This window comes from Caretta caretta, chromosome 20, assembly GCF_965140235.1.
Source record: "Caretta caretta isolate rCarCar2 chromosome 20, rCarCar1.hap1, whole genome shotgun sequence".
Classification (NCBI taxonomy): Eukaryota; Metazoa; Chordata; order Testudines; family Cheloniidae; genus Caretta; species Caretta caretta.
Window position 1 is genome coordinate 20,771,466 of NC_134225.1, and position 22,463 is coordinate 20,793,928.

The 22,463-nt window shown below is 63.0% G+C and overlaps 1 protein-coding gene across 10 annotated transcripts in view; it reads right to left on the bottom strand.

The window, feature by feature from the left end:
• Positions 1 to 3,991: 3,991 nt before the first annotated feature.
• NFIX (nuclear factor I X) overlaps positions 3,992 to 22,463 on the bottom strand; it is a 152,094-nt gene continuing 133,622 nt past the window's right edge. For 8 of the 10 annotated variants that reach the window (XM_075121458.1, XM_048831829.2, XM_048831830.2 and 5 more), the window contains 3 exons: positions 20,892 to 21,039; positions 17,300 to 17,391; positions 3,992 to 11,516 (listed from right to left, as the gene is read on the bottom strand). In XM_075121458.1, coding sequence (XP_074977559.1) covers positions 11,502 to 11,516; positions 17,300 to 17,391; positions 20,892 to 21,039 — 255 coding nt within the window. In that variant the 3' untranslated portion in view covers positions 3,992 to 11,501. The remainder of the gene's footprint in view (positions 11,517 to 17,299; positions 17,392 to 20,891; positions 21,040 to 22,463) is intronic. The other 2 variants (XM_075121460.1, XM_075121459.1) reach the window with 1 other exon arrangement.

Consider the following 22,463-nt stretch of genomic DNA (forward strand, 5'->3'; position numbering starts at 1 on the left):
GGCACAGCCGTGGGGGGCTGCGGGTCGGGAGTGAGGGGCACCGGCGGGGGGGGGAACCCAGGGCTGGCACAGCCGTGGGGGGCTGCGGGTCGGGAGTGAGGGGCACCGGCGGGGGGGGGAACCCAGGGCTGGCACAGCCGTGGGGGGCTGCGGGTCGGGAGTGAGGGGCACCGGCAGAGCTGGCGTGGGGGGGACCCTGGAGGGCTGCAGCCCCCCCCCCCCAATTCCCGCCAGGGCCGCCCTGCGGAAGCGGAGCTGTTGCTCCACCCGGCGCTGTTGGTGGGGGGGGTCCTGGCCGCAGGGGGGTGGTTGGTGCTGAGTCAGCCCCGGCCTACCCCTGCCAGACCCCGCGGGCTTCCTGGGGGGAGGGACACAGCTGGGGGGTTGGCGATGGGCCGGGGGAGGCACAGCAGGGGGTTGGCGAGGGGTCTGGGGGTGACGGGGGTTGGCGATGGGTCTGGGGGTGACGGGGGTTGGCGATGGGCCTGTGGGGGGTACAGCTGGGGGTTGGCGAGGGGTCTGGGGGTGACGGGGGTTGACGATGGGCCTGTGGGGGGCACAGCTGGGGGTTGGCGAGGGGTCTGGGGGTGACGGGGGTTGGCGATGGGCCGGGGGAGGCACAGCTGGGGGTTGGCGAGGGGTCTGGGGGTGACGGGGGTTGGCGATGGGCCTGTGGGGGGCACAGCTGGGGGTTGGCGAGGGGTCTGGGGGTGACGGGGGTTGGCGATGGGCCTGGGGGCGACGGGGGGTTGGCGATGGGGTGGGGAGTGGGGGTGCCAGGCAGACAAGAGGTGGGGGTTGGGCATAGGATGGGGGTCAGGGTCTGCTGGGTGAGCAGCAGTGACCAAGAAGTGCCCCCCCATTGATGCCCTGGGGGAGGGTGGTACCCCAAGGATTAGCCCCCCCATGGAGCAGCCTGTGTGTCCCTTCCCCCCCCCCCGGGGTTTAGCCCCTCAGCCCTCCCCCCATTGTGCCCCCTCAGCTGCTTCCCCCCCAGCCTCTGGGTCTCCCTTGTAAGGAAGGGGGCTAGTGGTTAGAGCGGGAGGGCGGCTGGGAGCCAGGACTCCTGGGTTCTCTCCCCAGCTCTGGGAGGGGAGTGGGGGCTCGTGGTCAGAGCGGGGGGGGCTGCTGGGAGCCAGGACTCCTGGGTTCTCTTCCCAGCTCTAGGAGGGGAGTGGGGGCTCGTGGTCAGAGCAGGGGGGCTGCTGGGAGCCAGGACTCCTGGGTTCTCTTCCCAGCTCTAGGAGGGGAGTGGGGCCTAGTGGTCAGAGCGGGGGGGGGCTGCTGGGAGCCAGGACTCCTGGGTTCTCTCCCCAGCTCTGGGAGGGGAGTGGGGCCTAGTGGTCAGAGCAGGGGGGGCTGCTGGGAGCCAGGACTCCTGGGTTCTCTCCCCAGCTCTGGGAGGGGAGTGGGGGCTAGTGGTCAGAACGGGGGGGGGGCTGCTGGGAGCCAGGACTCCTGGGTTCTCTCCCCAGCTCTGGGAGGGGAGTGGGGCCTAGTGGTCAGAGCGGGGGGGGGCTGCTGGGAGCCAGGACTCCTGGGTTCTCTCCCCAGCTCTGGGAGGGGAGTGGGGCCTAGTGGTCAGAGCAGGGGGGGCTGCTGGGAGCCAGGACTCCTGGGTTCTCTCCCCAGCTCTGGGAGGGGAGTGGGGGCTAGTGGTCAGAGCGGGGGGGGGGCTGCTGGGAGCCAGGACTCCTGGGTTCTCTCCCCAGCTCTGGGAGGGGAGTGGGGCCTAGTGGTCAGAGCGGGGGGGGGGCTGCTGGGAGCCAGGACTCCTGGGTTCTCTCCCCAGCTCTGGGAGGGGAGTGGGGCCTAGTGGTCAGAGCGGGGGGGGGCTGCTGGGAGCCAGGACTCCTGGGTTCTCTCCCCAGCTCTGGGAGGGGAGTGGGGCCTAGTGGTCAGAGCAGGGGGGGCTGCTGGGAGCCAGGACTCCTGGGTTCTCTCCCCAGCTCTGGGAGGGGAGTGGGGGCTAGTGGTCAGAGCGGGGGGGGGCTGCTGGGAGCCAGGACTCCTGGGTTCTCTCCCCAGCTCTGGGAGGGGAGTGGGGCCTAGTGGTCAGAGCGGGGGGGGGGGGCTGCTGGGAGCCAGGACTCCTGGGTTCTCTCCCCAGCTCTGGGAGGGGAGTGGGGCCTAGTGGTCAGAGCAGGGGGGGCTGCTGGGAGCCAGGACTCCTGGGTTCTCTCCCCAGCTCTGGGAGGGGAGTGGGGGCTAGTGGTCAGAGCGGGGGGGGGGGCTGCTGGGAGCCAGGACTCCTGGGTTCTCTCCCCAGCTCTGGGAGGGGAGTGGGGCCTAGTGGTCAGAGCGGGGGGGGGCTGCTGGGAGCCAGGACTCCTGGGTTCTCTCCCCAGCTCTGGGAGGGGAGTGGGGCCTAGTGGTCAGAGCGGGGGGGGGCTGCTGGGAGCCAGGACTCCTGGGTTCTCTCCCCAGCTCTGGGAGGGGAGTGGGGCCTAGTGGTCAGAGCGGGGGGGGCTGCTGGGAGCCAGGACTCCTGGGTTCTCTCCCCAGCTCTGGGAGGGGAGTGGGGCCTAGTGTCAGAGGGAGGGGGCGGTGTCTCAGGCTAAGCCCCCCGCCCCAGGCGGGTGGGTCGTACAGACTTTAATTCAGTCGGGTAGCGATGGTGCCTCTGTAAAGGTTCACGCTGGAACAGACATGGCGATGAACATGCGTGTAGCACCCTGGTGGGGGGCTGCCCGAGGGGGTGCGGGGGGGTAGACGGGCAGGAGGAGCTGTGCACCCCATGGCACCACAGCTAGCGCCCTTCTCTGGGGGCGGCGGGGGGGGGGGGGGGCTGATCCCCTCAGCAGCCCCTCCCTCTGGGGCACCTGGGTTGCCCCCAGGCCGTGGGGGCGTGTGGGGGGTCTCAGCAGTGCCCCCGTTGGCAGGGAGAGTCAGAGCCCGAGACGTGGGCTGCGGTGGGGGGGCGGGGGGGCTGGACTAAAGGGGTCGATCGCCCAGGTTTGTTTCTCCTGAGGGGTTTTTAAGGCACTTTCCCTAACGGGGCGGCTGCAGGTGGCTGGCGACCTCTGAACATCAGGGGCTAAACGCTGCGGGAGCAGTGTGGGGGGGGGGGGGCAGCAGGGCAGGTTGCTCCAGCCCCCCCGGCCAAGGCTGCCGTGTGTGGGGTGGGCCCACGCCTGGCCCCCCGCGATGCCGGAGGCGGCTTTGCCGCGTGTGTCAGCGGCGCCAGATTTCACCCCGGGCGCCAGCTCAGCTCTGACCCCACCAGCGCTTGTCCCCACGCGGAAATCCAGCCCCAGGGGGCTGCACGCGGGTGTCTGGGGCATTCGTGCGATGACAGCGGCTAGTGACCCCTGCTGAGACCAGGGCCCCCGCTGGGCCGGGCCCTGCCCCAACGAGCTCACAAGCTAACTCACTGAAGGGCCAGCGGGGAAACTGAGGCACCACACAGGGCCGGGGCGGGCCCCCGGCTGGCTAGTGCAGAGGCAGGACCGGCCTCCAGGGAGCCCCATCACGCTGCGCACCACACGCACATAAGCAGGCGAGGGCTCCGCCCGCAGCCTCCAGGGCCTGGGGTTCGCCTTGGCCAGCGATGCTGGGGCTGGGGGGGGGGGGGGGGCTGGGACTGGGGCTGGGGGGGGGGGCTGCCGCGGTGCCCAGCACAGGCAGGGTTTCCAGTTTGGTTCAGTGGCTCTCAGCACCCCCCCCCCCCCACACATTGTTCCCCCCCCCCCCCGGCCTTGTCTGCTTGGGGGGCAGTGAGCCAGCGGGCAGGACACGAACATGGGACCCCCGGAGCCCGAGGTCTCCGAGGCCCTTTGCCAAACCCAGCCAGCGCCGGGCCCGGAGCTGCCCTTTGCTGCCGGGAGGTGGCGCCACACGAGACAGGGCGGGGGGGGTCTACGCGCCGTGTCCGCACAGCTCCTCCCAACCGAACGCCCCTGCCAGCCCCCCCCCGCCCCTTGCCCCCCCCCCCGGCCGGGGGAGCACGCGGCGGGAGGGGAACCGCGAAAGGAAGCACGACCTGAGCCGGTTGCCGGGTATAACAGGGTTTTTGCATTTTATTATTTATCCTTTTTTTTGTCTTTTGTTTTTGTCGATTTTTTTTTTTTTTTTTTTTTCCCGTGGGGGAAGCGATGCTGACGTGATCGGCGCGGCTGGCTAACCTGCGCCTGCTAAGACTGGCGGGGACCGGCGCAGGGACGCAACCAGACGAAGAACTACGCTTTATTCGCAAAGGCGGCGGAAGGAAGGAAGGCGCGTTCGCGCGAGCTGGGGGGGGGGACGGCGGGGGGGGGGGGGCACGGAGGGCGCGAGACAGAAGCACACTCAAGGCCATTAGTACTATATATATATACTGTACTGTACTCAGATATACTGCGTTTCTTACCCTACGAAGAAACTTGTTGGAAGGGGCAGAGACGGACGGGCGGGAGCAGCTGGCTCATTGCGATGCAGCCTAACGGGGGGGGGGGGCCCTAGAGCGAGAGGCAGTGGGGGTGGGGGCTGCGGTGGGTGAACCCCTTGGGAGTAGCATGGAGGGGGGGGGGGTGGAAAGGGCTGACCCCGGCCTAGCAAAGGGGGAGCATGCACTCAGCGGCCTGTTTCGGAGTGGGGCGCTCTGATTTTTTTGCGGGGGAGGGGGGCAGGTGTTGCCCCCATCCAGGGGCCCAGGTTGAGCCTGGTTTCCAAAGGGGGAGAGTGGGGGATGGGGAGGGGGAGAAGATGGAGACCAAACCAAAGATCAGAAGCCACTTTGGAAAATGTCCACCTCGGCTTCTTTCCCTGGCAGTTTTGGGGTGCGGGGAGGGGGCCAGGATCTGGATTGGGCCCTCCCAGCTCTTAGGGTGAGAGGGGACAGGACCCGCAATTTGGGGGGCATGGGATCCAGATTGGGCCCTGGCATTTTGGGTGGGGCAGGATCCAGATTGGGCCCTGGGATTTCGGGCAGGATCCAGATTGGGCCCCACGATTCCATGGTGGGGGCACAGGATCCAGTTTGGACCCCCTTGTGTCGCACCCCCACAGGCAATTAGCATCTTTTGTCTTTGTTGGTGGAAACTGGGGTCTTTATTGCTTTGCGTGGCCGTGTGGCACTGGGGGGCACGGCTGGGGGGTCGGCTGAGCAGCTCAGCCCCCCCCCGTCCGTCCGGGCCAGCAAGGGGGTGAAGGCACGTCGGCTGCCAGGCAGTGCGGGCGGGTAAGGCGTGGGCAGGGCTTGGCCCTTCCTGAACCAAAGGGTCCTTCCTCCAGTGGCACTTCTCTGTCACTGGGGGAGATGGGAATGGGGCCCCGCTCCAATCCCAGGTGTCTCCCCCCCCCCGTCCATCAGGGGAAAAGGGAGGGGGTCCCCTCCACCCCGCCCTGGAGAACAGAAAAAGGGGGGAACGCAACCAACTTTCTGAAAAAGGCTCCAAGACAAAATGCTGGTGAGATCAAAGTTGGCTTTTGGCTCCAAAGAAAAATCCTCCCTGGGGGGTGGGGGGCAGAGGGGGGGGCAAGGGGGAGCCGGGCCTGATTCCAACTAAAGTTTCTCCAGGGACCAAGGCGGAGGGGAGGGGGAATCAGCACAAAGGGGTTCAACCCATCAACATGGGAGGTGTGACACCTGGCGGGGGTGTGTGTGTGTGTGTGACACCCAGCTGGGGGGGGACCCCTTGGCCAAGGCAGGCCCCCCCCCACTTCTCTCGCTTGCCCCCCCCAGTAAGATCAGCAAAAGCCGGGTGCCTCTGATAACCGCAGTCCGTCCTGCCCCTTTCAGTTAAACATAAAGAAAGGATAATGTATGTTTCCTAAAATGTGCTTTATGATAACAATTAATTGGTTCATAAACTATGTATAATAGAGGGTTTTTAATGTCCTTTATATTGTAAAAAGCACCAGGATTTGTGGTTTTATATATCATTTTTTTTGTTAATTTTCTCTTTTTTATGAGTTTTTTTCATCATTTTTCTTTTCTCGCCGTCCTTGTGTCTTCACTTTAGGGGTTTTTTTTACATTTTTTCTCTCCGCGGTTTTGGAACCGAGATAGATATGTCTTTTCTGTTTTGCTTGAAAAAACCTTCCCTTCAGCCTCCCCCCACCCCCCCCCAAAAAAGAGAAACGAGAAAAAGGCAAAAATAAAAATAAAAATTAATAAATGAATGAAAAAATAAACAGGAAGAAGAAGAAGAAGAAGAAGAAGAAGAATTTCCCATACTTACAAAGGTTGGGTTTTCTCTCCCCTGTGTATTTAGAGTCCCCGGGAACAGGACATCTCAAGAAAAATAGATTTTTTTTCTTCTGCTTAACAATCTTTAACATACAAAGATATTAAAACTATGCAAGTCATTGCACTGGCTCAAAGAAAACAACATTTGTTCAGTTTTAGCCCCCTATATATATATTTGTAGCTTTTTTTAAAAGTTTTTTTTTTTTCCATTTTTTAAACACATTCTCGAGTGAGTCTCACTTTGCTGCAGCCAGCCTTGCTCACCTCTGGCTCCTGAAAGGGTCCCGCTAACCCCCTGGTTAGTTCCTCTGTCAGAGATGCCGGTGCCGAGATGGGACTACGGCTATACTGGGAAAACCCCCCACAGCAGCTAGTCTCGGAGCCTGGCTCATCCCCCTCGGGCTCATGCCACCAAGCTAGGAACAGCAGGGCAGACAGCCGGGCTCCAGCCTGGCTCCTACGGGGTGTTTCTGCAGGGTAGACGCACTCCATGAGCGTGAAGCATGTGCTTTAGTGCAGCACTGAATCGGGGCCTTGGCTGGAAACAGACGGATACGAACCGCCAGGGTTTTTAAATGCGAAAAGGGTGGTGGGCCCGGACTCAAAAGCCCTGATCTTACGGACACGTGTGGCTGGAGGCAGCTGAACGGTTCCAAGGCTGGAGCTGAGACACCCTGAATTCTTGTTCCCGACAAACGTTTGGCCTCTGAGAACAAGCCGGACCCTGCCTTTGTCTGGCCCACCTGGGAGAACGTTGCCGAATGCCACAGGGCTGCTCTGAGCGGCTACCGGGGACATAGCTTGCGGTAACTTTGATTAATATTTGCAAAAAATACCCAGTGCTAGGAATTACTGCTCCCCCAGCAGAGCCCCCCGGGAGCCGGGCAGCGGTACGGTAACACACCGGAGTGGTTTTAAGTGTGGCACTTAAGGGAACGTTCAGTGTCTCTCCGGGAAGGCCAGGGAGGGTTCCTGTGGGGTTTCCCAGCGAGCTTCCTGACCCATCCCAGAGCAGTTCTTGGCTCAAAGGGAAAGCGTAAGGCCGCCCTTAGGTGCTGGGGCGACAGCATCGGGTGGCGCTGAAATGCAGGAGGGGGCCCAGTGTGCAAAGAAAAAGTGGGTCAGGTCCCAGTGGTGTCTATGGGTGTCACTCAACTGGCTCCACTGACCCCACAGGCTTTACGCCCGCTAATGGTTTGGCCCCTGGCTTAGGCCCCCCGGGGCTTCGGCTGGAGTCAGCCTGTCCAAGCCCAGCGCTTGGGCTCTGCTTGAGAACAAGGGCTATGGACTGGGGCCAGGGACTGGATTCTGCTCTCAGCTGCCCAGGTGTAAATCCAGAATGACCCATCTGGAGTGACTCCAGATTAGCACCAGGGCAGTGGAGATCGGGCTACGACAGGCAGGCCCCAGGGAGCTTGTGTCCAAGCCAGTGACGTGCACTCACTGGGGGGGGTCGGGGGGGGCACAGCTTGCAGAGCACGGCAGGGCCTGCTCTGTGCACACGCCCTGGGGGGGCACTCGGCCTTCAGAGCACTGCAGCGTTCGCCCCGGGCACCAGCTAGTCCCGGTGGGCTGTGTCCGTCCTTGGAGCTCGAGCGCTCATAGGGCCTGTCACTCCTCATCTAGCAGACGGAGTCGCCCCCAGACAAACCGGCGCTGCCCAACTGTCCTGCAGCTGCGCGCCGGGGGCAGGGGGGACCCGGTGGGGTTTTAGCCCCTCCATGGGCTGAGGGGCTTTGCTGGGGAACGAGATGGAGGGGGTGGGGCCCTGCACCCCACTGATGCCCCCAGAGCTGGGGCCGGGGCAGGCAGGGAATTGTGCAGGAGGCCTCAGCCTGAAGCTGTCTGGTTTCCCACGTGGACCCTGCTTCTCCAACAGAACCGGAAACTCGGCATTTTCCAGAGTGCAGATTCCCAGCCCTCCCCCCTGAAAAAACCCTTCTGCTGGGGGGAGCATTTGTGCTGCGGGAGGAGGCGCCAGCCCCTGATTAGTTGGGCCCACAAGGGCTCCCTCATTTCCCAAGGCACAAGAGATGGGATCTGTGATTTTCTCTCGGGAGGGAGACAGGGGGTCCCAGGACAGGGCCCAAGTGGGGGGCGGGGAGGGGGCATGTACAGCCCTGTAGCCCCCAATCCCCGAGGGACTCTGCTGGGACTTTTACTACTGCTAGGGCTTTTTTGTTGTTGCAAGACTCAAGATCTGAACCCAGGCATCCGGGCCAAACTCCAGCTCAGGTGACCCCAATCTGACCTCCCTAACTCCCACCCCCTTCCTGGGGGTTTCATCCAGCTACAGGATTCCCCCATCCCCACTTCCGGTCCTAAAACTACCCTACAGCGCTGCTGTTACCAACAGCCGGCCTGCACCACCCCAGAGGTGGCTGCATTTCAGCATCGCAGGCCCTGGGCCCTATAACGGGGTGGAGAGGTGGGTCCCTGTGTCTCTAAAAAATATAAAGATAAAGACGACCATGTCGATGATTCAAAGGTGGGTACGAGATGGAGAGAGAGAGTTTTCAAATGGATTTTCAGAAGCGAAACAGACAGTGCGTGTGGCGGGCTGGGTGACTGCAAGGACTCTGTGTGCTCTGGACCAGCAGGAAAACCGAACCTTTCCCATGGCCCTGCAGCAAAGCCGCACCAAAACGTACCCGCATCTCTCTGGCGTGAGACCTACGGACTCCGGCCAGAGCTTTCCCGACGGCTCTGAGTGCGCGTCTCGAGTGAGTGCTGGCTGGGGCGTGGCGCGTTTGTTACTCTGGCCCTAGTTCGTTTGATCGCCTGTATGTACAGAAAGCCCCAAACCCTAAAATAACCACCAAGCTACGACGAAGGAAGAAAGGAAGGAGGAGAAAAGAGAAAGGATCCAACTATTTAAAACAAAAAAACCAACCACCAAGCAGCAAATCCGAAGGAAGGAAGCGAGAACAGATCGCGGTGGGGAGACGGGGAAAGAAAATAGCCATCAGCTGAGCTAGCTTAGACGCGACCTAGTCAAACCTCACAGATGCCCCCGCCCCGGCCCAAGCCAGCTGCCGCGGCACCCCCAGCACTTTCGCCGGGGGGGGCATTCGGAAAGGGAGGGGGGCAGCCACGCCCGGGGATTGGCAGCACTGGTGGGCATCCTCAGGTGAAGCTGATTTCCTTGGGGGGGGGGGGGTGTTAGCAAAGGGACCCCCCCCAACGCTGCACTTGCAGGGCTGGAGAGAGCCCCATTGTGGGGGGGAAAGGCGGGGCCATGCTGGGAGCCACTGGGAGAGCTGGGAAGGAGACTAGATGCCCTCTTCTCTAACATAATCTAACTGTTCCCCCCCAGGCAGAATCCCATTTCATCAGCCTGGGGGGGCTCTCGAGCGAGAGGCTGACGGGGGGGCTGGGAAGGGAGCGCGTGCGGCCCCCTCTGCCCCTGCAGCCGGGCAAGCCGGGAGCATCTCTGCTTAGCCTTCCTCACGACGCCCCGTACGGCGGGAACGAGGGGGGACAATCTCCGGTGCTTATGTTTGGGGGGAAAGAAGCTTATGTGCTGGGAGCCAACCTCAGTCCCTCGGCCACCGAGCATCCTGGGTAAACTCCCAGCATCCTCAGCGGCACCGCTCAGCTCCGAGAGCCGGTCCCTGCAGGCTGTGCTGGGCTAAGGTCCCGAGCTGCCCTGCGGCGGGGGGAGCGCTGTGGACGCAGCCCGAGGGCCAGCCGGAGCCAGCCGAGGTAGGGGCAGGGCAGCCACGAGGAAGCTTGGAAGTTTTGTAGCCTTCCTGGCTGCGTTTCTTCAAGGCTCCCAGCAAACACCCTGCCAGGGCTGGATCTTCCCAGGCACCCTGGAGAATCTGGCTGCCCCAGGATGAAGACGGACGGGACCCACCCTTGGGGCTCCTTGGTCAGCAGCCTATCCCCGGCCCGAGCGTACCGAATTGAACCGGGAAGGTGGCTCATTGCTGGGCACAGAGGGATGATTTCCAGAGCGCCAACGTGACTTGGATGCGCAAAGTTTGTTCCCTGCAAAACTGGCCTGACTTTAGTTAAACCGGTTTGATGGAACCTGTGTGGAAACACTTACATCAATGTCAAACCACTTCTATCGGCCCGGTTCACAGTAGGCCCTTTAAACCGGTTTAAATTCACCCCTTGAGTTGTGGCTTTAAAGCAGGTGAAGTTAAGCCAGTGTTGCTTTCTCATGCAGACGAGGCAAGTGAAACAGTGACAGGGCCGGTTAAGATCACTGACGTGAAAAAGGCACCGATTTCCCATCGCCCAGCGCTGGCCGGGAGTCTCTGACAAATCATTTTTTCCTTGGAAATCGCAGCTTTGCCAAAATGGAACCGTTCCCAGAACGGGCAGGTCGGCTGCGTCTCCTGATCGGGAACAAACATCTAGTTTTCTGGTTCGACCAGACTTTAAGCTTATTTGACCGAAAAAAATACAGTTAAAACCCCACAAAAAAAGGCCCAAATGGAAAAAACAAAATATTTCAACTGACGCCCAACAAAAAACTCGTCAGGTTTCCGGCTGGCGAATATTTTTGAGATTTCCATTTTTCAGCCCAATTTGAGACAGGAAAAAATTTTGAACTCTTATATATGTTTGTGGGACAGGCCAGTCAGTTCCGTTTGTGCTCTGTTCACCCCAGGAGCCGAACCAGTGCCGGCAGGGAGGTCCCGGCGGGGCTGCACCTCATGCAGACACACCCGGCTTCAGCCGAGCTATTGCGGGTGCCAGAGCAGGATGCCGCGGCTGGGTAATTACCCGGGGCTCACCCACGCTGCTGCGGCTTCCCGGCACCTGATTGCTAGCTCGGGTCGGCCTATGCGAGGTGCAATCACACGGCATGGCTGCAGTCTGGATGCCCTGTGAGGTCAGACCGTGCCCTGGGCTGTTGGACATTGCCCCGACCTGCCATCCTAAGTCACTTGCAGCTCTGGAAGATCCCAGCACTTCCCCCTCTCTCCTGGCAAACATAAGCACTCTGGGTGGTTTTCGGGAGATTTCAAACCGGGCGCGTCCGGGGCTGCCCCAGAACAGGGGAGAGGCGCTGTTCCGGAGCAGCCGACCTGTGGCGATCGCTGCAGGGCCGCTGGGCTTTGCTGTTTGTGACGTTACTTCCCAAGGGTGGCGCGGGGATTCCGCATCGGAGAGGACCAACCTCGTCCACGTCGATTCCAGTTGGCTCTGGATCGGGGCTGGGAGGAGGGGATTGGACTTTTCTCATCGGTAGTGTGAGCTGGGCACCCCCCCTGGTCTCGACAGGAGCAGCTCAGTGAAGATCCAGGGCGAAGGACGGACGCTTCCATGGGGGGGCTTTAGGGAGAGATTTCTCGTCTCTTTCTTGAAGATCCCATCAGAGGAACCAAGACTGGAAGAGAAACAGCCCAGATGTGGACGGGTTATTTTAAATAGCATCGACCACAGGACGAGTTCACTCCATCCCTCCATCCCCACCCCCGCATCCATCCCTCAATCCCCACCCCCCATCCCCACCCCACAATCTGTCCAACCATCCATCCACACCACTCAACCCCCAGCCATCTACCCCCACCCCATCCCTCCATCCATCCCCACCCCCCATCCATCCCTCCATCCCCACCCCCCATCCCCACCCCCCAATCTGTCCAACCATACATCCACACCTCTTAACCCCCAGCCATCTACCCCTACCCCTATCCCTCCATCCATCCCCACCCCCCCATCCATCCCTCCATTGCCACCCCCATCCATCCCTCAATCCCCACCCCCCATCCCCACCCCACAATCTGTCCAACCATACATCCACACCCCACAACTCCCAGCCATCTATCCCCACCCCCATCTGTCCAACCATCCCCACCCCCTCATCCCTCCATCCTCACCCCGCATCCATCCGTCCCTCCATCTGCATCTCTCCATCCATCCACACCCCTCATCCCTCAATTCATCTCCATACGCTCCCCTCTCTCCATCCATTCCCTCATCCAGCCTTCCCCACACACCCCTCTACCGAACTAGCCCTGTGGATGGGAATCTTTATTATTTTAAATCTGAATAAGTAAATTTCTCTAGCTACAAACACACATATCGAGCAGTTTTACCTCTTTTAATTTAGATGGTGAAATATTTATGCCTGTCAGTCCCGATCCGCAGCCCCTGCTACCCCAGCTCTGGGCTCCCCCCAGCTCTGCCGGTGCCCCTCGCTCCTGACCCGCAACACCTGCTAGCCCAGCCCCAGGCTCCCTCAGGCCCTATCTGGAGGGGAGGCCAGTAGCCCCTGTGCAGGGCAAGTCCATTCTGTTTAGCGTGGCTCTCCCCAGAGTCAGCCTGTCCTCGTGGGACAGACCCCACAGGCTGCGAGACCCCCCCAGCCAGGAGCCGCCCCCAACAGCACCACTAAAACAGGGCCGGGATGGACCAGGCTCCCCAGCTGGGCTCAGTGGGTGTCACTCCACTGGCCTCAACAGGGCCAGACCCCCAGCAGGTGTAACCGGGCATCGCCCCTTGGAGTCACTGAGTCCCACGAGGTTTGTTCGAACCCCCCCGCCCCCGCCAAAGGGATCAGCCTTGGAAAATTCACAGCGGCTCGACCCTTCCTGCCTGCCGCAAACCCACCCCCTCGCATGCTTAGGCACAGGGTTCAAAAGGCATTTAAGCCTTGCTGTGCCCGGCGTCACCTAATGGCTTCAGGAGCCCCAATCTCATTTCCCCCAAGGGATTTGGGCACTTGGAGTCGAGGGGAATTTACAAATCTGGGCCATTGTTTTTTGGCTCAGGCCGGCTGCTTCGTGCGCTGGACATCACGTCGAATAATCACTTTTAGCATATCCCCCCCACCGACTACAGAGTCGGGGTCCCGATCCTGAGTGCCACGAAATATCACGAAACCCAGCCACACCCTCCCCTCCCCCCGCAGAGCCAGTTTTGGGGTGACTTGCTGTAGAGCTTCCCACGCCCTGCCCCGTTTGCGCACCAGCTGCACTGTTCCAAGAAACCGACAGAGGCAATTGCAAACAGCCCTGTGGGACAGGGGGGAGGGGTGTGGGGGTGTCCTGGCTCCAGATCCCCACCTTGCGCACTTGGCAAACCCAGTTCCCACCAGCGGAGAGGTTAGGGGTGTCAGAGCAGAGGCGGTATCCCGGGGAGTGGGGGAAAAGGCCGCGCCACAGAGAGACTTGAGAAAACCTTGGTGGGAAGAGAGGGGAACGGCATGAACTGGCTGCATGTAGCTGGAGCCTGCAGGTGGGGGGATGTTCCACCAGGAGGCGCTCTCCGACCAGCCATCAGCGCTGCCCAGGGATTCCCTGCTCTGGGCTGGGGGTCTCACTGCCGGGCCGGTCTCCTCTTTCCCCTTCTCGTCTCTCTCTTCCCCTCTGCTGGGGCCCAGCGGCTCCTGGGCACGCGGCTCCCAGGCCCCGGCTGGAGCGGAGGCAGGTGCCCGGTGTTGGGCAGAAGGAAAAGCAGCTCAGGGGCCCCAAGGACAGGGGAGCTGCTGCCCGGGGGGGGCCCATTGGGGCCTCGGTTACTCTCCAGGGGACCTACCCTGGGACCTCAAAACACACCTGGACCAGCCATCGCAGCTCCTCAGAGCACCCAGTGACAAAGCCACGCTGCATCTCCAGGGCAGAGCCGGGAGACAGCCCAGGAGTCCTGATGCCCAGTCCTGCCCTGCTCCAACCACTACACCCCACTCCCCTCCCCGAGCCGGGAGAGAGCCCAGGAGTCCTGATCCCCAGTCTTGCCCTGCTCTAACCATTATATCCCACTCCCCTCCCCGAGCCGGGAGAGAGTCTAGGAGTCCTGATCCCCAGTCCTGCCCTGCTCTAACCACTATATCCCACTCCCCTCCCCGAGCTGGGAGAGAGTCCAGGAGTCCTGATCCCCAGTCCTGCCCTGCTCCAACCACTACAACCCACTCCCCTCCCCGAGCCGGGAGAGAGCCCAGGAGTCCTGATCCCCAGTCCTGCCCTGCTCCAACCACTACACCCCATTCCCCTCCCCAAGCTGGGAGAGAGCCCAGGAGTCCTGATCCCCAGTCCTGCCCTGCTCTAGCCACTACACCAGGGGTGGACAAACTTCTTAGCCTGAGGGCCACATCTGGGCACAGAAATTGTATGGCGGGCCATGAATGCTCACGAAATTGGGGGTTGGGGTGCAGGAGGGGGTTGTGGGCTGGGGGTGGAGCAGAGGAGTTCGGAGTATGGGAGAGGCGCCGGGTTGAGGCAGGGGGCTGGGGTGTGGGGCAGGGAGCTCCAGGCTCGGGCAGGAAGTTGGGGTGTGGGGGTCTTTGAGGGCTCCGGCTGGGGGTGCAGGCTCTGGGGTGGGGCTGAGGATGAGGGGTTTGGGGTGCAGGAGGGTGCTCCGGGCTGGGACTGTGAGTGGGAGGGGGATCAGGGCTGGGACAGAGGGATGGGGTGCGGGAAGAGGTCCGGGGTGCAGGCTCCGGGTGGCGCTTACCTCAGGCAGCTCCCGGAAGCAGTGGCATGTCCCATCTCCAGCTCCTACGTGGAGGTGCAGCCAGGCGGCTCTGCACGCTGCCCGGTCCACAGGCACCGCCCCTGCAGCTCCCATTGGCCGCAGTTCCTGGCCAATAGGAGCTGTGGAACTGGTGCTTGGGGAGGGGACAGTGTGTGGAGACCCCTGGCTGCCCCTACGCGTAGGAGCTGGAGTGGAGACATGCCTCTGCTTTTGGGAGCCACGCGGAGCCACAGCACGCACAGAGCAGGGAAAGCGCCTGACCCCGCTCCCCGACGGGAGCTCCAGGGCCGGATTAAAAGGTCTGACGGGTCAGACGTGGCCCCTGGGCCGTAGTTTACCCACCCCTGCACTACAGCCCACTCCCCTCCCAGAGCCGGGGTAGAACCCAGGAGTCCTGCCCATCACTCACTAGCCAAACCCTCAGCCAAGCAGGCACAGTTCACCCTCAAGCTAAAGTCTGATTGGCCAAGAGGCGCAATGATGTCTGACCTTCCCAGCCAATCAGGAGGCACCGGGCCAATAACCCCATCAGAGCCCAGTCTCCACAACCAAGGGAGGAGCATCTTTAGGCCACCCACTCTGTGATTGGTAAGAGCCTGAGACATGTGCCTCCCCTAAGCCAATCCTAAGGTAGCTGCTCAGGAATGGGCCACTCAGTCCACAGCACCATGGGCCAATCAGAGGAGAGGGATAAATCTAGGGCTGCCCCCTCCTTCCCCATGCCACGGGCTGGGCCACGGAGTGAGGGGGGCCGAGTCCCTGTGGGACTGCCCCCCATGCCCCGCCCTGACCCCACAGAGGAGGGCTGGGTCCTTATGGGGGCTGCCAGCCCTGAGTCTCGTGGGAGCCATGTGGGGACGCTCAAAGCTGAACGGGGAGATCCACATGCCAGGTGATGCCTCCTCCTGGTGGGACCCCGTGGCTACTCCCACGGCCCCTGGTTGGGCGAGGCCCGGCTCCCAAGCGTACCCCCCACAGCCTGGACGCGGCGACCGCGCGGATCTGCCCCCCAGGATCACACACCCCACCCGGGGTGCCCCCAACAGCAGGGCCAGCTTCCCCTGCCCCACCCCACCGACGCTGGAGTGGAAATCCCTCCCCCACCCGCCATCCCGGCCTGTTTTGTCCTCCCTCCACCAGCTGTGGAGTCACCAGTTACTCTGGGAAGAACGCCCCCCCCCGCCCGCCCCAGCGGAGCAGGGACTCCCCAGTTCAGGGACAGCCTGTGGCTCAGGCCGGGGGCACTCAGCTAAGAGACCCCCCCCATGCGACGGAGTCAGGGGCCGTGAAATCTCCACGCGTCCCCTGCCCGGGAGAGAAGGAAGGAGAAAATCACAGAGGCAGGGAGGGAAAGGGAGGGGGCCGGAGGGACCGAGGAGTGAGGGCTACAGCCCCCCACGCAGGGACCGGGCCGGGGAGCTGGTGAGGGCCCGTGAGGCCGGCCGAGCCCCGCCCCCGTCCCGCCCCCTCCTCTCTGGCCCAGCCCTTTGTTTCCCTTCGCCAGCCCCCAAGTCCAAGTTCACCAGGGTGTGACATCATGTCTGGTTGCTCAGGGAAACCAGACGGGTCAGACGTGACTCTGGTTATGGGATGGGGGCGGAGCCCCTGGTCCCCCCAAGTTCAACGAAGTTTGTGAAGAATGGAAAAGAGCCAGATCCTGCAGCCAAACCTCAGTCAGGGCAGACTGGCGGTGGGGGCGGGGGGGGGGGCACTGGAGGGGGGAGGAGAGTGGAGGGGAGGGGCTGTATCCCTGTCTCCCCCCCCCATGTCATTTTTCCCCTGGGGGTGCTAACACACAGCTCCACAGCCCCCCTTTGGAGTTGGGGGCAGCCCCAGGATTCCTGCCCTGGTGGGATGGGACAGTCGCTGGTGGGGGTGTGGGGGGTCAATTCTGAAACTCCTAGGAATGTGGGAGGAATCAGCTTTTGGGGTGTGGGGGGCTCACCCATAGGAGTCCATTGCACCCCTTCCCCCGCCTGCCCCACTCCTGGAGCAATTCAGGCCCCAGGGATGCAGGGAGCGGCAGGGGGTCCCTGGGGCCTGCCCAGGGTATCAGCACCCTCCTATTACAGGGAGGAGGCACACAGCCCCCTGCTCCCCCAACCCCCCTGTGCTCCCTCAATAACCCCCCCACAGAGCAATTCTGCTAACCAACCCCACAACTTGCCTTAACCAGGACCAAGAGAATAGGAGGGGGCAGGGGACCCTGCCAGCCACCAGATTTCACAACATCTGCCTCTAGTCACCCCATCAGTTTTACAAGCACCCAGAAGTGACCCCAAAACACACAGGCCCTTCCCCAGCCCCTTGAGGCCAGAGCCCCCCAGCCCCGCCTTGCCAAGAGAGGCTGGGCCCCTCCGTGGGCTGAGGCCACCTGCTCAGCCAGGGATTTACAGGCTAATTGTCCAGTTCACTTATTCCAGGGCTCACGCCAGAGGCCGGTGGGGGCAGGACGGCCTCAGGGACTCCACAGTGGGCCAGAGCCCTCCATGGGGAAAGGGTCACCTGCAGCCATGTGGCACAGTGAGTAGAACCCAGGGGCCCTGGCTCCCAGCCCCCTGCTCTGACCACTCCAGGTTTTGGGGTGGCTGCCATGGCGATGTGGGCACGGCCAATGCCCCCCGCCCTGCAGACAGGAGCCCCCGGTTGGGAACCCCCTTCCCCCCCCCCCCCCCCAGAGTTGCCCTCTCCTACCTGAGACTGCTGGGGGATGTTTAGAAAGTTGCCGTCCCGGGGTCCGATGCCGACAAACCGGTTGGCAGCGGAGGAGCCTGGCGCTGCGAATGCTGGAGGGGAGAGAGGCAGAGGGCATGAGGGGGCTGGGGGAAGGGCGAGAGGGGGCTGGAGGGAGGGTGAGAGGGGGCTCGGTGGAGAGTATTGGGGACTGCAGGAGAGACCGTTAGGAGGCAGGGGCTGGAGGGGGGAGGACACTGGAGTCTGGAGGGAGGGGAGGGCGTTAGGGGCAGGGGGAGGGTGTTGGGGGGAGGGCATTGAGGTCTGAGGGAGGGGGAGGGCTTTAGGGGTTGGGGAGGGTATTAGGGGGCTGGCAGAGAGGGCATTGGGGTCTGGGGGAAGGGGCAGGGCATTAGGAGCAAGGGGAAGGTGATAGGGGTGGGGGGAGGGTGTTGGGGGCTGCGGGGGAGGGCATTGGGGTCGGGGGAAAAGAAGAGGGCATTAGGAGCAGGGGAAGGTGTTAGGGAGCTGGGGGGAGGGTGTTAGGGGTGGGGTAGGGTGTTGGGGGCTGGCAGGGAGGGCATTGGGGTCGGGGGGAAGGGGCAGGGCATTACGAGCAAGGGGAAGGTGTTAGGGGTGGGGGGAGGGTGTTGGGGGCTGCGGGTGAAAGCATTGAGGTCGGGGGGAAGGGAGAGGGCATTAGGAGCAGGGGAAGGTGTTAGGGAGCTGGGGGGGAGGGTGTTAGGGGGCTTGGGGGAGGGCATTGGGGGCTGTGGCCATCACTGGGATGGGGGCAGTGAACATGGAGAGCATGATGTGGGGCAGCCACACCCCTGGCAGGGCTGAGATCTGCCCCCTTGCCCCATACAGAGCATTGGGCAGAGGGATCCATAGAGAAGTGGGGGAACTGGGGGGTGTTTGAAGGGGGCTGCTCCAGTTCCAACACCCCCAAAATAATTCTCCACCCACCTCAAGCTCCCCCCAAGAGCAAGTGACCTTCATGATCCCTCAGGAGATGGGTCAATATCAGGGCTGTGGGTCGGGACTGAGGTGCACCGACAGCACTTGGGGGGGTGGGGGGGTGGCCTAGCAGGGGCTGCAGGTCGGGAGTTAGGGACACCGGCAGAGCTGTGTGTGTTGAGGGAGGACGAACCATTGCCCTCTCGGGGGCGTGGGGGGAGGATGGAGTTAGTTTGCCCCCCGTGCTGTGTCCCAGTTTAGCTTCCCGCCGTGGGGGCAGGGCCACATGCAGAGCAGCTGCCCCAGGCCTCAGTCGCCCTCCCCCGGGGCGCTCCGGGCCCAGCAGATGCCCGTGTATGGGGCTGGCAGGGCCCTGCCCCATGGGCGGCGATCGGTGCCCTCCCCTGGGCCTTGCGTCCCTGCCAGAAATAACTGAGCTCAGGCCTCTGGCATTCGGGGCTGCGGGGGCGTCACTGGGCACAGGGGGGCTGGAACCTGGGGATGCTGGCAGGGGCAGCAGCTGGGGGCAGGGGGAAATCACAGCATGGCACATCCCCCAGGGCCTCCAGGCCGGGCCCCACGTACCCGCCAGGCTGGGCCCCACCTATCCGCCAGGCCGGGCCCCACCTATCCGCCAGGCCGGGCCCCACCTACCCGCCAGGCCGGGCCCCACGTACCCGCCACGCCGGCCGTTCCTGGGCACAGCGCAGAGACCGCAGCTGGGACCTGGTGCTGCATCCCTGGCTGCCGGAAACTGCAGCCAGCTGGGGTCACTTGCCCCCCATTGCCAGCCACTTCCCCCCTGCAGCCCTATGGCCGCTGATGTGCAGGCAAAGCTGCCCAGACACGATGGGCGGCCGGGCCGCCAGCAGCCCCTTGCCGGCCCCATCAGCCTCTGGAGGCTCCCACTCCCCAGCTGGGCTGCCAGCGGCAGGGTAGGGGGGACAGAGGCACCTTCCCTCCTCCCAAAGAGGAGCGGGACAGATCCTGGCCAGCAAGGGGCAGCATCTGGGGCAGCACAAATCCCTCCCCGAACCCCCAAAAAGCTGTGGATTCTTCCTTACCTGTCCTCCGCCCGCCCGCCTGGCAGGAGTGGGCGCAGCCGCAGCGGGCACGCACCAGAGACCCCCCGCCCACCCCCCACGACCCCCCCGGCTGGACTGAATGGAGAATGCAAACGGGAGGGGATGTCATGGGGACAGATGGAAAGAGTTCAAAAAAGAAAGAAAGAAGGAAAGAAAGAAAGACAAAGGAAAATGGAAGAGATGCCCCCCAGTACACACACCTAGTGTTGCCCCCCCCCATACACACACTTAGTGCTGCCCAGGAGAGCCCACGGAGCCCTGGGAACAGAACCCAGGAGTCCTGGCTCCCAGCCCCACCCCCTGCTCTAGCCACTAGACCCCACTCTCCTCCAAGAGGACCCAGGAGTCCTGGCTCCTAGGCCCCACTCCTGCTCTAACCACTAGACTCCAGCCCCTTCCTCCCCAGGTGGGGGATTGGACCCAGGAGTCCTGGCGAAGAGAGCCTGCTACGGAGCTGAACTGGGAGGGGATATGGTCGACACCCACTGACCCCTGACCCCTGGTGCCCCATTCCCCTTTCTCCCCACACAAACTCCTGGGCACTGCCAGTCCTGGGGGGTGTATTTTAATGGGTATTTTTCTTGCCTTTTGTTTAGCCCCGCCCCCGAGAGTTGCCACGGCAACCGACAAAATAATAATAGAACAGAACAAAACAAAGAACCCCAAAGGCGGCCAAGCCGGCGGCTACTGCATCTTAGCGCGGGTGGGATGGATGGCGGCGGGTGAGGGCTGGCAAACGAGAACGCACAACACTCGATGATGGCATGAAGCCCTGCCCCACTCGGGCCCGCTGGCAGCCGGCTACCCCTACCTACCCCCTGTGTGCCCCCCGCCTGCCTTCCGGCTACCCCCTACCTGCTCCTATATGCCCCCTGCCTGATCTCTGGCTACCCCCTACCAAACCCCTAACTACCCCCTGCCCGCCCTCCAGCTACCCCCTACCAAACCCCTACCCGCCCTCCGCTACCCCCTACCTCTCCCTGCCTGCCCTCCGGCTACCCCCTACCACACCCCTACCTACCTCCTATGTACCCCCTATGTACCCTCTGCCTGCCCTCCAGCTACCCCCTACCTACTCCCCGCCCATCCTCCGGCTACCCCCACCAAACCCCTAACTATCCCCTACCCGCCCTCCAGCTACCCCCTACCTACCCTCTATGTACCCCTTTCCTACTCTCTGGCTACCCAATGCCTACCCCCTACCTACCCTCTGCCTGCCCTCTGGCTACCCCCTACCTACCCCCTGTTTACCCCCTGCCTGCCCTCCAGCTACCCCTCCTACCCCTTATTTACCCACCTTCCCATCCCTCTACCACATACCCCCATCCATCCATCCATCTCCATACACAAATCCCCATCCATCCATCCATCCATCCATCCATCCCCATCCCCAGACACATCCTTACCCCCATGTATCTAAACTTTACCCTCCCCTTCAGCTGTCCCTTCTCCCCCCTTCCCCTGCCCCCCTCTGCCCGGCGGCCTGGCTGGTGGCTCCGTGTGTGAGGACCAGGCTGGGGGTGGGTTTGCCTGGGGGGTTGTGTTGTCGCTGTTGGGCGTCCACTTACAGGGTGATGTAGGTGTCGGCGCTCCGCCCTCTGGGTTAGTGCTGGTGGATTTTGTGTCAGGCATTGGAAGGGGCACAGGTCTGGCCACAGGTGGGGGCGGCGGCAGCAAAAATGAGCCCGTGACTTTGCCCTGGCCGCTAGCGTTAGGCTGCGAACAACATAAATACAAGGATGCGTGAACGGCGAGCCGAGACAAGGCAACGGTAAAGATGCAGTACCGGCCGGCGGCGCCGGGACGGGGCGCTGGGGCTTGCTTTGTTCCGGTGTTTTATTGGGGTGCTTTTCCTCCAAAGAATCCGTTTTTTACCAAAAAAAATGGACTTGTTTTTAAAAAAGCGAAGGGTGGGAAGTGTGTGTCTGTCCGTCCGTCGCTGGCCCGTCCCCCCACGCCCTGGCTAGGCCCTGCCCGCTGCCCCCTTGGCGCCCTCGACCTGCTGCCCCCCACCAGATCTCCGTGGGCTGGAGCCACGGCCGGGCTGTCGCTGTGCCTGGTTGTTTGCTCGCCGGCCGTGGGCAATGGCGTCTCCTCTCCATGCAGAACCTGGGGAAGTGCCACCTGGTGTGAACCGGCCGTCCCATCCCTCTGTCTTCGGGGGCTCCAGGCTGGAAAGGACAGGTCTGCGGTGGAGGCCAGGGGACGGTGCCGGGCACGCCCGGGAGAGGGACGGAGGGGGAGGCAGGGAGAGGAGCGTGATCTGCGAAGGCTGGCTCTGAGCAGGACCAGCAGGAGAGAGCCAAGGAGCAGGGTGCTGCAGACGTGTCCTCTCCGCCTGGCGTCCTGCCCTGGTTTCTTCCCGGGGACGTGACGCACGGCTGTCTCTGTGCTGGGCTCCAGATATTTAACATCAGCCACTTTGATGGGAGCGGCCCTCCCAACCCCGGTGCCGCCCCGGCGCGGGGCTGGGGCTGTGAGCAGGCCGTGGCGTGAGCCGACTGTCCATAGTGGCGATCAGTGGCAGGACGTTTCCTCTAGGCACGACGCTCCGGGGCTTCAGAGCCCCCCGCGGCCAGTGCCCGGGCAATGGCTGCAGATGGTCTCCGGTGGCAGGAGTTCGTGGGCCGAGACTGGGCGTCACGGAGGCACCCCGAGTGGCACCAGCCACCCTCGGAGGGCGGAGCTAATTGTGTCCTCGGCACGGATCACTGAGTGCCCCCGTCCCGTGCTCCTGGGGGACCCCTGGGGCCGAGCCCAGCACAGCTCCCCCATCCCGCAGGAGCTGGCCTGAGGCGCAGTCTCCACGGCAACGTATCACTCGAGCAGTCTGGCTTTGGGTGGAGAAAGTCGCCCGTGACGGACGCCGCGCTGCTGAGGCCCCGGCCCCAGGACCTGCTCTGAGGGGCCCCACCCCCAGGACCTGCTATGAGAGACCACATCCCCATCACCTCCTCTGAGGCCCCGCCCCTCGGACCTGCTCTGAGGCCCCGCCCCTAGGACCTGATCTGAGGAGCCATGCCCCTTAGGACACTGCGATGCTGAGGCCCCACTTCCTAGAACTCCACAATGCTGAGAGGCCCCGCCCCCGAACCTGCCCTGAGAGGCCCCGCCCCCAGAACCTGCCCTGAGAGGCCCCG